The 18,682-nt window shown below is 44.0% G+C and overlaps 1 protein-coding gene across 5 annotated transcripts in view; it reads right to left on the bottom strand.

Annotated features, from left to right (window-relative positions):
* The window catches only part of mapkap1 (MAPK associated protein 1), a 253,838-nt gene that overhangs the window by 136,033 nt on the left and 99,123 nt on the right, over positions 1 to 18,682 (bottom strand). For all 5 annotated transcript variants that reach the window (XM_070862645.1, XM_070862643.1, XM_070862641.1 and 2 more), the window contains one exon: positions 16,868 to 17,040. In XM_070862645.1, coding sequence (XP_070718746.1) covers positions 16,868 to 17,040 — 173 coding nt within the window. The remainder of the gene's footprint in view (positions 1 to 16,867; positions 17,041 to 18,682) is intronic.

Genomic DNA, 18,682 nt, shown 5'->3' with positions numbered 1-18,682 from the left:
CACTTACTCTGGTGAATGCATCCACTCCTTCCTAAAAAGCAGTGGCATGACTAGTTTGAAACTGCCAGCAAAAAAGCTACTAAGGTGTAAAATATTACTTAATTATTCATGTGTCAGTATGCCTCTAAAATGTGTGGTTTAAATTTGGAATTTTAATTAAATGATTGATTCCTCAATTAATTAATTACAAAGTGCATGCTAATTGTTTAATTGGTCATTTGATCTATAGATCATTTATGAATAAATTGAGTTGATTTACAAAGTTTATTGATTTGATTTGACAATGAATTATTGGACTGACTAACTGATTTGCAATTTCACCAATTAATTCACAAATTTCCACATAAAACTGTTCAAATATGGCATTTTAAATACAGAATATAAACTGATTTAACACCAGTTGTCATGACTCAGTTCTGTATTAAATAAAACAGGTAATGACATTGTATTAATAATGTAAACTGCAATTTTTCTAAGAGAATGACTAACAAGATTGTAAGTAAATGGCAATATTGGAACAAAAAAATAATAAGTACACCGTGATCGAGGAAGCAATGCACCTTCCTTGGTGTGTGTTAAGTGGAGTAAACCGGGGCCCAGGAAAGGCGTGAATCTGGGGCCCAGAAGAGGCGAGGGCCCAGGGACAGCACGGCCCAGCCCACACTGCGATATGTGTGCGCTTCCGGTCTGTGCACCAGAGCTGATCTCCAGTTAATCTTGGGTAATCTTTGCCATTGGACCAAGACCTCGCTCTATCAAGCCCGTGTGGTGGCTGGTGTGCAATGGCCACCACAAGTTAAAAAAATCCACGCACAGGCATCTTCCACCCTCCAAGATGTAGTTCGGGATCTGGAATATTAGGTCCTTCATTGAGACACCTGTGAACTCATCCCTTTTTGGCGTGAAAGCAAGTCATCCTCGCTTCGAGGGACTGCCTATGATGATGAATCTTTGTCACTCAACTCGAGAATAGCAGGACATTTTTTGGAACTGCTCCTGTTTTGCCAGCATTACTTTGCCGGAAGTGTAGTCACCGGGGTTTCTGACGCAATTCCGGCGAAGAAATGCCAGGAGAGCAGAAGGAGATGCCAGGAGATTTTCCAGCCCAAATATTCTCCCTTGGCACAATATGTCTTTCAAAAGATACAAACATTTTAGTATACACATCCTTTCAATTTTGTTATATACTTGAAATCTCAATTTATATCCTTCCTACTTACATTTTGTATTCATTTTAAAATGTCATTTCAAGAAAAGAAAAAGATGGGACAACTTCTCTTTAATGGCGACAAAACATCTTCAGTGGGTGAGAAATCAATTCCTACTTCAGTGATTGCTTGCAGAAATAGTTAAGTTTGTACAAAAAGCAAGAGTAAAACATCCCAGACACAATATTATTTATGCATAAAGAAATGTAAAAATGTTCTTCAAAATAAAATGGATTTCTGTGTTTACATATCAGGCTTCTTTGAACTATGACAAGTGAAAGCACCAGAGCATATCTATCAGCACTCAGTAATGAGACAGCACACTGGGTTATGACTTAGAGGTTCACAACTAAAGGGCTAAGAACATTGCGAGGTTTCACGTCACTGGACTGTGAATGAAAGGCAAAAGTGATGACAAGGTCAACTAAAATACAAGTAATCAACACTTTACAACATTGAGTCGATAAGCATTTTGTATGTCTGGTCAAGTAGATGCAAAGCGACTTTTCTGCTGTTATCCTTCAAAAGCTGCCGAAAAAGGTAAGCTAGTAGATCCAACAATACACAAAGACTCCCAAATGCTGAGGGTGTAACAGATTCAAACATCAACCTTGGCTGATCTACAAACAGGGATATTCCTTTGTGATATTCACTGGTTGTTGGCTGTGCACCTGGAGGGAGCATCACATGGCAGCAGAGTTCCTTGTTCTAGAGAAGTTTAAAAAGAATTGAGCTGGATCATCTTTCCCCATAAAACAAGTGCATCAGCTGAGACAAGTTGTCCTCCAGAAAGGACGAGAACAATGCGGAGGCGACAAAACATAAAGTAGTGACACAGAAGGGGTTAAGAAAGACAAAATTAAAAAACGTTACATTCCTTTCCCAGGTCAGAAGATAATCCGCCCGCAGATAAGACCAGCACTATTTCTTTTGCCCCTCCAAAGCACAACTTATTCCCCTGATAACAGGCAGTTCTTGTCGGAGAGGACCATTAACATGTTTGACCTCGAAACTGACCCCTGATGACCGCAGATTGATTTAAACCATATCAGTTTCAAGGTAGGCTGGAGGAACCGTGAGAATGATTGATTATTCAATCACATTGCATTTAAACATCGAATACGATTGGTTTAAGCATATCTGCAATATTCAAATGAATGGTGTTAAATTGAAGACACCCTAATGGTATTGTGATGTTATGATGACACTGGATTCACAGGCAATAGGGGAAAAAAAATGCTGTGTGTATAGGTTTTATGAATAACAAACAAATCTTTATGATTTAATGGTTGTAATTGACTGAGCATAGACTCACCGAATCAGGCATAGGTTGGAGGATTGAGAGACTCAGTAAAGGTCTGTCTCATCTTTCAATCATCCACGCAATTCTCAGTTTCACAATTCAGCACACATGTTCAAATTTGACTTATGGCTGCTCTCCCCTTAAATTTGCTATTTCAACTGTGCAACATACTCTCAGAATCCACTTCACAATGGTTACAAATAATAGTTTGTCCATTGCAATATAATTATTGACAGTTTCTGAGCTCACCCATTCTACAACCCTCCCAAACTGCTCCCACTCACCCAAATTCTAATGGAGCCCTGATGAATCATTGGGCAAATTATTAGTTAATAATATAATAAATTACGTGATTGGACAAATAAATAAATCACTTATAATAATAGGTACCACCACTTCGGGGTCATATAATGAGAACATTTTAGTCCACAGCAATGCCTTGTACAATTAACACCCAATCAGACCAGTAAAAGCAACACGTTTCAAAATGGGGCTGGGGGGCGGGGGTGGGGTGGTGGTTAGCAAAGAGAGCTGTAGACTAGATCAATTAAAGATACAGAAACTTATTCAAAAAATATTTCTTGCAAAGGTTTTCAAAATCACATGGGAGGTGCTTGAGATAGGGAGGGTGTCAGGTGTTCTGTAAAGATCACCAAGATACTGATCATTCTTGACATAAAAGATTAACTTCAAAAGACTAGGGCAGAGAAAGTACACCACTTCGAAAAGCGATGGAATTTTTCAACACAAGGTCAACAAAAGCAACGTGCATTTACACAACGCCTTCAATGTAGTAAAGTGTCCCAAAGTGCCTCACAGGAGTGTTATCAAACAAATTTTGACACCGAGCCACATAAGGAGTTATGAGGACAGATGACCAAAAGCTTGGCAAAGTAGGAGGATTTAAAAGGGCAAAGAAAGGGGTAGAGAGGCAGCGTAGGAATTCCAGAGCTTAGGACCCTGGCAGCTGAAAACATGGCTGCCAAGGAGCGGTTAAAGTCGGGATGCGCATGAGGCCAGAATTGGAGGAGCGGTGATCTTGGAGGATTGGAGGGCTGGAGGAGGTTACAGAGATAGAGAGGGGCGATTTGAAAATAAGGATGGGATTGTTAAAATCGAGATGCTGCCGAACCAGCAAGCACATGGATGATGAGTGAACAGGACTTGGTGTGAGTTAAGATATGTGCAGCAGAGCTTTAGATGAATTCAAGTTTGCAGAGAATGGCAGATGGGAGGCCTGCCAGGAGAGTATTGGAATAGGCAAGTCAAGAGGTAACAAAGACATGGATGAGGATTTCAGCAGCAAATGGCTTTGGTCTTCCCAATATTTAGTTTGGAGGAAATTTCAGCTCATCCAGTAGTGAATGTTGGACAAGCAGTGTCACAAATCATAGGCAGTGGATAGGTCAAGAGGTGGTGGTGAGGTAGAGCTGGTGTCATCTGGGTACATGTGGAATCTGGCGTTGTGTTTTCAATTATGTCGCCGAGGGGAAGCATGTAGATGAGAAATAGGAGGGGGCCAAGAGTAGATCCTTGGGGGACTCCAAAGGCAACGGTGCAGGAGCGGGAAGAGAACCACTGCAGATGATTCTTTGGCTACGACTGGTTAGCTAAGAATGGAACCAGGCAAGGGCAGTCCCACCCAGCAGGACGACGGAGGAGAGGCATTGAAGGAGGATGGTGTGGTCAACAGTGTCAATGGCTACAGAGAGCTCGAGAAGGATGGGGAGGAATAGTTTACCATGATCATAGTCACACAGGATGTCATTTGTGACTTTGTTAAGGGCCGGAAACCCAATTGGAGGGATTCAAACATGGATTTGTGGGAAAGATGGGCATGGATTTGGGAGGCCAAAACACATTTAATGACTTTGGAGAGGAAATGGAGGTTGGAAATGTGGCAGTAGTTTGCAAGGACAGAGGCGTCAAGAGTGGGTCATTTGAGGAGGGTTGATGACAGCAGATATGAAAGGGAAGACACATTATCTGAGATGAAAACATTTAACAGTATCAGCTAACATGTCAGTCAAGTTAAAGCACTACCAGGAACCTGCCTTGTATTGAACTCCCGACCAAGGAAGTGGTTTGATGGCAATCTCTTTATAACATAATATTTTAATAATCTTCTGCAATTTATGGCAGTCATAAGTTATGAAATCCAGTTTATTTAGTCTATTTACAAATTCAGCAGAGAATCATCTTCCTACAAACTAACTGCCATGACAAGACAAACTGTGGGACATCATTAAACTATAGGCTTTTTATTTTTGTTTTGTGGGGTTTTTTTCCGGTGCCTATTGAGGTCTCCACAATTCTACCAGGCAAATTCACTGCAATCCCAGCACTTGAAAAGGGAGACATTTTTTGAAGCACCCAACAAAATGAGGAACAACAAAATGGGGGCTGACTGCCAGAGAAAATTTTATGACAATCACAGGCATGAACAAGGATTGTATTTAAGGAAAATCACAGTGGAAAATCTTGCGTGACAACGGCCAGTCTCTTCCCGGCCAGCATCCCTATTTCAAAGGAGGAATAATCACCCATATATTGTCTGGGTGCAATGGTTACTAGTATAGCAGAATGTGATGAGGGCCAGCAAGGAAATTAGCCATCAATCATATTACTCTTGTTTTACTTTAATGTGAGTACAGTCAATTATTGGCAAAACAGATGCAATCTAATCAGAGGATATACCAATACATGAAAAATATTGTTCTATACATTGCAAAAGTTAATCAGGATGCTTTTCAAATGCTATTACTGACAACCTAAGATGGAAGTTCCATTGAAGTGCATGGAAAAAAACAATTAATCAAGTCACTGTAGACTATAATCAATACTAGGGTACACTTCAACTATCAGTAGCCACAAAACTAGAATTATACGAGAATTTAAAATGAATTGTTCAATTTGGAAATGTAATGTGACATGATGGAAGGCTATTAAATGAATTACAACTTTTTTTTTCTGTTCACAACACAAGAGGTAGCAACATCGTGGCCACATCTTCTGACCAAGAAGTCAACTGTTGTGGTGTTTACTATCCAAAGAAAAGAGACAGAATTTGTAGCAGAGATGCACCTATTTTAACGATAGCCAGACTGCTCTCACCATTAACCAATTAACTACCAATGGTGACAGCTAGTCTGGGCAAAATTCTTGGGGGTTCACACTTTTCTATCAGAATTTTCAGTCAGCTTCTTCTTTGTCTGCCCAAGTAGAGTTTGTATGCTCAGTTTGTAACTGAAACATTGAAACATAGGGGTCAAGTTTCGGCCGCCCGCTAGAACGACGCACATCGGAGAGGCCCGCCTAATTTATAGAACAAAAATTGTGCCGAATACTTACCTCACGATTCTCAGATAGCTGTAGGCCCAATTCCACCTCGGCGCTGTGCAACAGGAGCTGCTGGGGGCGGAGCTACGGCCCTGCGCCGAAAACAGTGCCGGCAGCTGTGCGCGTGCGCAGTAGCTGCCGGCGTCCTGTCGCCGGGGCGACAACCCTATCCCACACCGAAGGGACGTCGCCCCTATCCCCGGCCGAGTGGCCGGCGCATCTTACCTCGGCGGTGGCGGGACCCATCTGCCCGCATCTCGCTGGGGGAGGGCCCCGCACGAAGAGACGTCGGCAGCCCAGCATCGGCTGCATGCAGGCCCCGCCCGAAGTCGTCGGCGGGGCCCAGCTTCCTAGTCAGCGGGGCCCGCCGTCCATCGTCCTCGACGGGGCCCAGCTTCTTCTCCCTCCTCCTCCCCATCTTCCTCTCTTCTCTTCTTTTCCCCCATCCCCCATCTTCCTCTCTTCTCTCCCACCCCCCATCTTCCTCTCTTCTCTCCCACCCCCCATCTTCCTCTCTTCTCTTCCCCCCCCATCTTCTTCTCTCCTCTCCCCCCATCGATCATTTTCTCTCCCCCTCTCCTTAACTTCTCTCCCCCCCGATCATCTGCTCCCCCCCACCCCGATCGTCATCTTCCCCCCCCCACCCCGATCATCTTCTTCCCCCCCCCCACCCATCTCTCTCCCCCTCCCTCCCCCATCATCTTCTCTTCTTGCACCCCCATCTTCTCCCCTCCCTCCTCCTCTCCATCATCATCTTCTCCCCCGCCCCCACCCCACCGCATCATCATCTCTCCCGCCACCCCCCTCTCTTCTCCCTGGTGCTGCAGTAGGTGAGTAGAAATATTTTATTTATTGAGTGATTTTAAATTTTTTTTATTTTTTAATTTGGATTGATTTATTGGTTTATCTATTGATTTATATATCATTTTTATTGATGATGGCTCCTTATTTGTAAAAGTGAAGTGTTTAATGTTTGTAAACACCCCTCCCCCCCCATCTCTCGTTCCCTACACCTGATTTCCAAGTGTAGGCAAGGTTTTTCTGAGCGTACAAAAATCTACACTTACTCTGGAGTAAGTTTTTGCTGCCTAAACTTGCAAAACAGGTGTAAGAGGACGGACACGCCCACTTTTGAAAAAAATCTGTTCTAAAATGAAACATAGAAACATAGAAAATAGGTGCAGGAGTAGGCCATTCGGCCCTGCGAGCCTGCACCACCATTCAATGAGTTCATGGCTGAACATGCAACTACAGTACCCCATTCCTGCTTTCTCGCCATACCCCTTGATCCCTTTAGTAGCAAGGACTACATCTAACCCCTTTTTGAATATATTCAGTGAATTGGCCTCAACAACTTTCTGTGGTAGAGAATTCCACAGGTTCACCACTCTCTGGGTGAAGAAGTTTCTCCTCATCTCAGTCCGAAATGGCTTACCCCTTATCCTTAGACTGTGACCCTTGGTTCTGGACTTCCCCAACATTGGGAACATTCTTCTTGCATCCAACCTGTCTAAACCCGTCAGAATTTAAAACGTTTCTATGAGATCCCCTCATTCTTCTGAATTCCAGTGAATACAAGCCCAGTTGATCCAGTCTTTCTTGATATGTCAGTCCCGCCATCCCGGGAATCAGTCCGGTGAACCTTCGCTGCACTCCCTCAATGGCAAGAATGTCCTTCCTCAAGTTAGGAGACCAAAACTGTACACAATATTCCAGGTGAGGCCTCACCAAGGCCCCGTACAACTGTCGTAACACCTTCCTGCCCCTGTACTCCATGCTATTTGCTTTCTTAACCGCCTGCTGTACCTGCATGCCAACCTTCAATGACTGATGAACCATGACACGGTCTCGTTGCACCTCCCCTTTTCCTAATCTGTCACCATTCAGATAATAGTCTGTTTCTCTGTTTTTACCACCAAAGTGGATAACCTCACATTTATTCACATTGTACTTCATCTGCCATGCATTTGCCCACTCTCCTAACCTATCCAAATCACTCTGCAGCCTCATAACATCCTCCTCGCAGCTCACACTGCCACCCAACTTAGTGTCATCCGCAAATTTGGAGATATTACATTTAATCCCCTCATCTAAATAATTAATGTACAATGTAAACAGCTGGGGCCCCAGCACAGAACCTTGCGGTACCCCACTAGTCACTGCCTGCCATTCTGAAAAGTACCCATTTACTCTTACTTTTTGCTTCCTGTCTGCCAACCAGTTCTCAATCCACGTCAGCACACTACCCCCAATCCCATGTGCTTTAACTTTGCACATTAATCTCTTGTGTGGGACCTTGTCGAAAGACTTCTGAAAGTCCAAATACACCACATCAACTGGTTCTCACTTGTCCACTCTACTGGAAACATCCTCAAAAAATTCCAGAAGATTTGTCAAGCATGATTTCCCTTTCACAAATCCATGCTGACTTGGACCCATCATGTCACCTCTTTCCAAATGCGCCTTTATGACATCCTTAATAATTGATTCCATCATTTTACCCACTACCGATGTCAGGCTGACCGGTCTATAATTCCCTGTTTTCTCTCTCCCTCCTTTTTTTAAAAAGTGGGTTTACATTGGCTGCCCTCCACTCCATAGGAACTGATCCAGAGTCAATGGAATGTTGGAAAATGACTGTCAATGCATCCGCTATTTCCAAAGCCACCTCCTTAAGTACTCTGGGATGCAGTCCATCAGGCCCTGGGGATTTATCGGACTTCAGTCCCATCAATTTCCCCAACACAATTTCCCGACTAATAAAGATTTCCCTCAGTTCCTCCTTCTTACTAGACCCTCTGACTCCTTTTATATCCGGAAGGTTGTTTGTGTCATCCTTAGTGAATACCGAACCAAAGTACTTGTTCAATTGGTCTGCCATTTCTTTGTTCCCAGTTATGACTTCCCTGATTCTGACTGCAGGGGACCTACGTTTGTCTTTACTAACCTTTTTCTCTTTACATCCCTATAAAAGCTTTTGCAGTCCATTTTAATGTTCCCTGCAAGCTTCCTCTTGTACTCTATTTTCCCTGCCCTAATCAAACCCTTTGTCCTCCTCTGCTGAGTTCTAAATTTCTCCCAGTCCCCGGGTTCGCTGTTATTTCTGGTCAATTTATATGCCACTTCCTTGGCTTTAACACTATCCCTGATTTCCCTTAATAGCCACGATTGAGCCAGCTTCCCTTTTTTATTTTTACGCCAGACAGGGATGTACAATTGTTGTAGTTCATCCATGCGGTCTCTAAATGTCTGCCATTGCCCATCCACTGTCAACCCCTTAAGTATCAATCGCAAATCTATCCTAGCCAATTCACGCCTCATACCTTCAAAGTTACCCTTCTTTAAGTTCTGGACCATGGTCTCTGAATTAACTGTTTCATTCTCCATCCTAATGTAGAATTCCACCATATTATGGTCACTCTTCCCCAAGGGGCCTCGCACAACGAGATTGCTAATTAATCCTCTCTCATTACACAACACCCAGTCTAAGATGGCCTCCCCGCTAGTTGGTTCCTCGACATATTGGTCAAGAAAACCATCCCTTATGCACTCCAGGAAATCCTCCTCCACTGTATTGTTTCCAGTTTGGTTAGCCCAATCTATATGCATATTAAAGTCACCCATGATAACTGTTGCACCTTTATTGCCTGCACCCCTAATTTCCTGTTTGATGCCCTCCCCAACATTACTACTGTTTGGAGGTCTGTACACAACTCTTAATAGCGTTTTCTGCCCTTTGGTATTCCGTAGCTCCACCCATACCGATTCCACATCATCCAAGCTAATGTCTTTCCTTACAATTGCATTAATTTCCTCTTTAACCAGCAACGCCATCCTGCCTCCTTTTCCTTTCTGTCTATCCTTCCTAAATGTTGAATACCCTTGGATGTTGAGTTCCCAGCCTTGGTCACCCTGATGCCAACCACATCGTATCCGTTAACTGCTATCTGCTCAGTTAATTCATCCACCTTATTCCGAATACTCCTCGCATTGAGGCACAGAGCCTTCAGGCTTGCCTTTTTAAACACACTTTGCCCCTTTAGAATTTTGCTGCAAAGAGGCCCTTTTTGTTTTTTGCCTTGGGTTTCTCTGCCCTCCATTTTTACTCATCTCCTTTCTGTCTTTTGCTTCTGGCTCCATTTTGTTTCCCTCTGTCTCCCTGCATTAGTTCCCATCCCCCTGCCATATTAGTTTAACTCCTCCCCAACACTAGCAAACACTCCTCCTAGGATACTGGTTCCAGTCCTGCCTCGGTGCAGACCGTCCAGTTTGTACTGGTCCCACCCTCCCCCAGAACCGGTTCCAATGCCCCAGGAATTTGAATCCCTCCCTGCTGCACCACTGCTCAAGCCACGTATTCATCCAAGCTATCCTGCGATTCCTACTCTGACTAGCAGGCGGCACTGGTAGCAATCCCGAGATTACTACTTTTGAGGTCCTACTTTTTAAATTTAGCTCCTAGCTCCTTAAATTTTTCTCGTAGGACCTCATCCCATTTTTTACCTATATCGTTGGTACCAATGTGCACCATGACAACTGGCTGTTCATCCACCCTTTTCAGAATGTCCTGCACCCGCTCCGAGACATCCTTGACCCTTGCACATCAGGGAGGCAACATACCATCCTGGAGTCTCGGTTGCGGCCGCAGAAACACCTATCTATTCCCCTTACAATTGAATCCCCTATCACTATCGCTCTTCCACTCTTTTTCCTGCCCTCCTGTGCAGCACAGCCAGCCACGGTGCCATGAACTTGGCTGCTGCTGCTCCCCCCTGATGAGTCATCCCCCTCAACAGTACTCAAAGCGGTGTATCTGTTTTGCAGGGGGATGACCGCAGGGGTCAGGAGCTGGAGGTGGATACACTTCCTGCACTGCTCTTCCTGTTGGTCTTCCATTCCCTATCTGGCTGTGGACCCTTTACCTGCAGTAAGACCAACTCACTAAGCGTGCTATTCTCAGCATCGTGGAAGCTCCAGAGTGAATCCACTTTCAGCTCCAATTCCGCAACACGGTCCGTCAGGAGCTGGAGGTGGATACACTTACCGCACATTTAGTCGTCAGGGACACCTGAGGCGTCCCTGATTTCCCACATAGTACAGGAGGAGCATAACACATGTCCGAGCTCTCCTGCCATGACTTAACCCTTAGATTAACAAATTGGCAACGGTGCTAAAAGTTACTTGCTGATAAAGAAAAAAGAAAAGCTACTCACCAATCACCAGCCAATCACTTACCCCCTTGGCTGTGACATCACCTTTCTATTTCTTCGTAATTTTTGCCCTCTCCTGTAGCTGCACAAGCATGCCTCTCCACGCACCTCTCGCTGACCCCGGACTCACGCCTCTCCACACACCTCCCGACGCCTCTTGCGCCTCTCGCCGACCCCGGACTCACGCCTCTCCACGCACCTCCCGACACCTCTTCTAGGCCTCTCGCCGACCCCGGACTCACGCCTCTCCACGCACCTCCCGACACCTCTCGCGGCCTTTTGTAGGCCTCTCGCCGATCCCAGACTCACTAGAACTGGAGCAAACTAAAGGCCGAGAATTGCAATTTCTAAGATACTCCATTCTAAACTAGTTGCTCCAAAAAAATAGGAGCAGCTCAGGCCGAAACTTGACCCCATTGAAAATAGGTGCAGTAGGAGGCCATTCGGCCCTTCGAGCCTGTAACACCATTCAATAAGATCATGGCTGATCATTCACCTCAGTACCCCTTTCCTGCTTTCTCTCCAAACCCCTTGACCCCTTTAGCCGTAAGGGCCATTTCTAACTCCCTCTTGAATATATCCAATGAACTCGCATTAACAATTCTCTGCAGTAGAGAATTCCACAGGTTAACAACTCTGAGTGAAGAAGTTTCTCCTCATCTCATTCCTAAATGGCTTACCCCTTATTCTTAGACTGTGTCCCCTGGTTCTGGACTTCCCCAACATCGGGAACATTCTTCCTGCATCTAACCTGTCCAGTCCCGTCAGAATTTTGTGTTTCTATGAGATCCCCTCTTATCCTTCTAAACTCCAGTGAATACAGGCCCAGTCGATCCAGTCTCTCCTCATATGACAGTCCTGCCATCCGGGGAATCAGTCTGGTGAACCTCCGCTGCACTCCCTCAATAGCAAGAACGTCTTTCCTCAGATTAGGAGACCAAAACTGAACACAATATTCCAGGTGGGGCCTCACCAAGGCCCTGTACAACTGCAGTAAGACTTCCCTGCTCCTATACTTAAATCCCCTTGCTATGAAGGCCAACATACCATTTGCCTTCTTCACCGCCTGCTGTACCTGCATGCCAACCTTCAATGACTCATGAATCATGACACCCAGGTCTTGTTGCACCTCCCCGTTTCCTAATCTGCCACCATTCAGATAATATTCTGCCTTCATGTTTTTGCCCCCAAAGTGGATAACCTCACATTTATCCACTCCACAGTGTGGTTCCACTCCTAACTATCCGGCCATAGCGGCCGCTTCTCCAGCAATAGCTTCTCTCCCCACCCCTGTACCACTGACTCCAGAGTTCCATAAAGATCTATCTCTAGCCCCGTTATCTTGATCTACGTGCTGCCTCTTGGCGACATCACCTGCAGGTCATTTTCCATGCAGATGCTGTTGACACCCAGCTCTACCCATCCATCACCTCTCTTGACCCCATGACCAACTCCATGTTGCTAGACTGATTTTGATCGTCAAAATCACAAATTACTTGAACTTAATATTGGTACAACTGAAACCATTAGTTTTGACCCCGAACCATAAACTCTGCTACCTTGTAACTGACTCTATCTTCGCTCTGGCCACAGACTGGGACTGAAGCAGGCTATGCGAAATTCCTAGTTCAACCCACAACTGAGTTTTAAACCACAACCCATCAAACATCAAACCACTTATTTCCTTCTTCACTTTCCGTCTCCAGCCCAATCTCAACTCTGGCCGTCAAAACCCTTACCCATGCTTTATCATCTCTAGACTTTTCAAATTCCCTCCTTGCTACTGTCCACCTTCCACAAAATCTATTTCCCAAGAAACTCCAGCATGCCCAAAAGTCACCTGCCTATATCTGCTTGACCATCATCCTCATTGCCCTACATGGCTTCCCTGTTCCTCCATACATTAAATTTAAAATGCTAATCCCTCCATGACCTCACTCCACCCCATCTCAAACGTGTCCTGCAGCTTAGTCTCCAATCCCAAACCTTTTTATCCTCTAATGATGGCCTTTTGTGCGTCTTCACACCCTCCTCCTCTCCCCACCTGTGTCCCATCATTGGCTCGCCAATGTTATTCTCTGGAACTTTTCCTCTAAACCTTTCTGCCTCTCCACTTAAAAAATCTGTTCAAAACCCCTCTTTTCAATCAAACTTTTGGTTACCCTCCTAACCATTTGATGCGCAGAAAGATCCAGGCTATGTAAATCACAGGCCAGTGGGATTAGTCTTGGATTGCTCTGGCACGAAGCCGACAAAGATACAAATGGGATGAATCACCTTCTGTACTTTAGAACTTTTATAATTCTCATGCCGCTCTCCATGACTAAAGTGTTCTTTCCCTTTCTCCATCTGCTATATAGCTCCTTGATGCTTTTGTTTTTTTTACATTAAACATGCTGTTTAACAAAAGTAGCTATTGTTGTTATTCAAGAAGCTCACGTGTAGCCAAGAAAGCAGACAATCTGCTCCTATTTCTCCACCAAAACCGTTAAGCATTGTGTAACAGTGACACAATTACAACTTCACCTCCGATTTTCCCTCACTCTCTGGTACAGAACTGCCCTCAAGTCTGCAACTGAGGTTAGAAGTTTAGCAACGGTCCTATTACCTGAATATATAAAATTCTATTCTATGCCTATTTAGAACTAAAGTTTCTTATAATTATGCAGCACTTGAAAGATGTTTTTTATTCCACATCAGCAATTTTATTAAGTGGATATAGAAATACTATAATATTTTACTGAAAAATTAAGATTCCACATTCAAAATTTAACATTACATAATTAATAAACAATCGAAAACTGCCACATTTTAGATTCCCTCAGTAACACCCAATAGTATAATCAGCAAATTACTGCCTGGAACCCAAAATTAAGCATGATTAGCACCACACTAAAATTCAGAATCCGGTTAGCTAATTGTGTGTTGGGATAGATGATAGCCACATATTCAGACCACACCAATTCCCATCTGGAGCAGGAGATGTAATTGATACTGTAACAAAGTTTTTTAAAACCAGCTGGATTGTATCCAATTAATTGAGACAGGTTGGGGAGCAGATTTGGAGGCTTGTATTATAAACTTCTTTCACAAGTGGAACTTCTCGCTACAGAATGATCCTGAAGGTGATGACAAGGAAGAAAACGCCTCTCCACCACCAGGACTGACACAGCAAGAAATTGACATGCTTGCATTAATTAGGGCCTTCCAAACCCGATTGTGAAATCTCTGATCCAAATGCCGTAAGTTACTTAAAGCCAGCTGTAAAAGGGAGAATTTTGAACCCAAGAGCCACAATGAATCCAGCTTTCCAACAAACAATGCCTCACACCATTATTTCTCGAGAGGGGGAAGCAGCCCATTTAGGATGATTCCCTCGATCAACTGCAGTCTTCAACACTGTGCTCGGAGGAAGTCGTCAGTAAGCAAACTAAAACAGTCTTGTGCTGCAGTGCTCAGATATAGCATTCATTTGCAGTATTTGCCAAGCCAAACACTATGAGCCCAAGTTTCCACATGATTTGCGCCTGATTTTTTAGGAGCAACTGGTGGAGAATGGACTATCTTAGAAATCGCAATTCTCCACATTTTTTTTTCTGCAGTTCTAGTCAGGTAGAACAGTTCTACTTTGGAACAGAATTTTTTCTTCAAAAGGGGGCGTGTCCGGCCACTGACGCCTGATTTGAAAGTTTCCACAGTGAAAACGTACTCCAAACTAAAGTAGAATGGAGCAAGTGAAGATTTTTGTAGAACTGAAAAAACCTGTTCTACATATTAAAAAATCAGGCGCAGGTTACAAATTAGGCGTTCAGAACGAGGTGGGGGGGGGAAGGGAAGTCATTAAATTCTACAATAAATCCTTATTTATAATTATACAAATATTATACAAATAAATCCAACCTGAATAAACATTTATAAGCAAAGAAAAGATTAAATAAACCATCTTCCTACCTGTGTGAAAGTGCTTCAGCCATCGTTCGTTCCCGTGGGGGGTGGGGAAGGAAACCGCCGTTTGTTGCCGCGGAGGGGAGGGAGGGGAAGGAGACAGCGGTTTGTTGCCGCCGTGGAGGGGAGGGAGGGGGAGGAAACTGCCGTTTGTTGCCGTGGAGGGGAGGGAGGGGAAGGAGACAGCGGTTTGTTGCCGTGGAGGGGAAGGAGACAGCGGTTTGTTGCTGTGGAGGGGAGGGAGGGGAGGGGAAGGAGACAGCGGTTTGTTGTCGCCGCGGAGGGAAGGGAGAGGAAGGAGACAACGGTTTGTTGCCGCCGTGGAGGGGAGGGAGGGGGAGGAAACCGCCGTTTGTTGCCGTGGAGGGGAGGGAGGGGGAGGAAACCGCCGTTTGTTGCCGTGGAGGGGAGGGAGGGAGAGGAAACCGCTGTTTGTTGCCGTGGAGGGGAGGGAGGGGAAGGAAACTGGCGTTTGTTGCCATGGAGGGTGGGGAGGGGAAGGAGACAGTGAGATGGGTAGTCTCAGTGCTGATGGCAATGTGCTTTTATTAAAAAATGTTCAAAAATTAAACAGCTACAAAGAACTACAAAAATGGCCGAGTGCCAATCTTTCCTTCACACTGAGCATGCGCGAACGCTCCAACGCGCACACGCAGCGTTGCCGGCAGGAAAAAAACTAATTTAAATAGTACCCGCCCCCTCCCACTTACAAAATCGGCGCGAGTGTAGGCTCCGCCCCCCTGGGCACCGTGCCAAACAGACAAGGAGCTGCAAAGCGCTCGAGAATAGCGCGTTTTTTTCTGGCGCCGTTTTAGGCGCGAAAAACGGGCGCCCAGCTCGGAGGGGCGCCAGTTTTTTATCCTGTGGAAACTTGGGCCCATTATTCGGACTCCACTGCAGATCCCAAGTTGAAACTCTCTCTAAATAAAATAAATTGACTGATAGGTGCCTTTTCTTCTAATATCTGTGACACTAAATAAAATTTAAAAACAAACCTGAAATTGTTTCATTTTATCCAATTTGCAATATGGCCAAGTCTGTAATTAAAAAGCATCATGATATTGCAAAAAAGTGAAAGACAAAGCAAGATGGTAAACACAATGGCCCGTAATTTGCGGTCAGCGGCGTTCACGATCCCCGTGGCAAGAAGTTGGGCTTTTCCGATATGCAGTTGAAATCAACTTCTATAGTGGGAATCCCATAGTCCGAGCTGCTGTCACCAACAAGCTGAATAAGCAGCCAATCACAATGCAGAATTCTCAGAGAGTAAACCAGTAAGTGGAAAGTATCAATAATCAATCACTTTTTAACAAATTTACTGAGCACAAAATAAAGGTTGGGACATACAAATTGGCTTACCGTAGAAGCTGAAATATCAACAAACTTTTGGGAAAAAAAGATACTAATTTTAAAATCTAATAATTTTTAACGGTGAAATTTGACATTCCACTAATATAAAATGAGTTTCTCAGGACCAGAACAGTTGCATCAGCAGTTATTACCCAGATCACTGTTAAAAACCCAGTTACACCTCATTTGAATGGGTCTAACTTTTTTATGTTTTTTTTTTAAACAGCGATAATTGTTCAGAAAGGGGAGATTGTCAGCTCAGTGATTGCTGGCTTTTCGGGGAAACGGGGAGGGGCGGGGCGGGGGGAACGTCCCAAGTGCAGCCTGTGGAGACGCTGTGAATGACAGACTGCAATTTCAGGATTTCAGTATTGGGCTGTGCATGCGCTAACTCCTGAAGTTGCGGTCAGTTTCAAAGGTGAAACAACGGCAAATGCTGCCAGTTCGCCGTTTCAGGACCGCAAGTTTCGGGCCAATATTACACACAAAAGGAGTAAAGATACTTTAATTACTTCAGCTTGGGTTCCCGTCCTTCACTTGTGTACTGCCAGCAGAGTAAGCCAATCAGATCTTGAACTCTGGCATTTGCCATTGTTATCACGGTCATTGGCTGCATCTTGTCTTGGCTTGTCTGCATGGGGAGGTAGACATCAATATTTTTGGTTGCTGTGGTACCTATGTGGCCCTGTAGGGGAAAAAAAAATTAAGTGGTCTTAAACAGAAAAACTCATTTACGATTACTTGAGTGCAGTTTGCATATTCATGGTCCTTTTGCAGTAAGTAGTAGTGACAATACTGTACATTGGCTATAAACGAAACAACTAAATTCCATTGTTATGGCAGTATTTCTTTGCTTTGCATTCCACCAAAGATGTACACTATTTCTTCAAATTGATCATAACCAGTATACTTCTTTTATAAAAATGTCAAATACTAGTTTACAGCAATCAAGATGAACAAAAAAAAAGCGCTTTGATCTGCGTAAATATATGAGATTGCATGGCAAGGAAAATCAGATTTGCCCGTCAGTAGTCCACTGAGCATTGACAGCAGCGCCATTATTAACATGCTCCTTAAAACTAAAAAAAAAAAGCAGCAAATGTTATTTATGTGAACAACCATCTTCCATCCAAACTGCACAACTTCAAGATCACAATCGAGTGCACCTCATCTACTTGATTTTGTCATTAACTAGGTATGTGGTGCAGTAAAATATAATATATAAATAAAAAGAGAAAGAAAGTCAATCACAGGCAATGTAGAGAACCTTTTCCACCAACAGAAAATACATTTTAATTGACTTCAGAACCTAGATTTTCCAATCAGCGTTATTTTAATCCTGGCAGGAGCCCATTTAAAATAAATGCTCTGCTCAACAAAGCATGTAAATGGGATACTGCCAGCAGTAAAATAATGTCGATCGGAAAATCTGGGTTCAGGAGTCACACTTCAAAAAAAGTATGAAAGAGGGCATTCTGACCTCTAATTGAAATAAGAATCTCCACGTGAACAATCAGCTTCTAGCTGATTTAACAACACAAACCAATCGCACCTTATGGCCTAAAAGGGTCAAGCTCAAGGTACATAAAGCTGCAATTGAGCAGAATATATTTTGCATTTTTAGTGCTCCTGCGTCCATAAAACAGCTCTCCCTGCTGCCGCCACCCCCCCACCCCACCCCCACCCAGAGATCACTACTACACACAAGTTTTGCTGCGGTTAGGGGGACTCAAAAATTATGATCGTCATATCAGTCTTGTAAGGTCCTGAAGGCTCATCAAATGATACAGCACGGGAGGCAGCCATTCGGCCCATCATGCCTGTGCTGGCTCTTTGGTACAGCTATCCAATTACTCTCACGCCTCTGCTCTTTTGAATGTTACTGTTGAATCTGCTTCCACCACCCTTTCAGGCAGTGCATTTCAGATCACAACAACTCGTTGTGTAAAAAATGTCCCCTCATGTCGTCTTTGGTTACCTCCAAAATGTCAGTAACATTCAGCACACATCAAATATATTTACATTTAATATCGGCATGATTTTCAATTTAAGGACCAGATACTGGAAAGGAAAACCATCTGACTTTTCCAGTGCTATTTCAGACTGTGCACTGTTCACCTCAAAACTAAATTATTGGCAAATATTTTAAATGTTCTTTCATCATTCTCCGAAAACAAAGAGGGCAGACGTGGAACTTTTTCCTCGAGGTTTCTCTTGCTCTGATTCTGCGATGTACAAAAGAAAGTCTGTTTTTTTCTCTCAAATGTTTTCTCCTACAGGACGACTGCAGCTCCAGTTAGAACCTCTTATACAGCCCGAAAGCTCAC

Source organism: Pristiophorus japonicus, chromosome 20 (genome assembly GCF_044704955.1).
Source record: "Pristiophorus japonicus isolate sPriJap1 chromosome 20, sPriJap1.hap1, whole genome shotgun sequence".
Classification (NCBI taxonomy): Eukaryota; Metazoa; Chordata; class Chondrichthyes; family Pristiophoridae; genus Pristiophorus; species Pristiophorus japonicus.
This window is presented reverse-complemented; position numbering and strand designations above follow the sequence as displayed.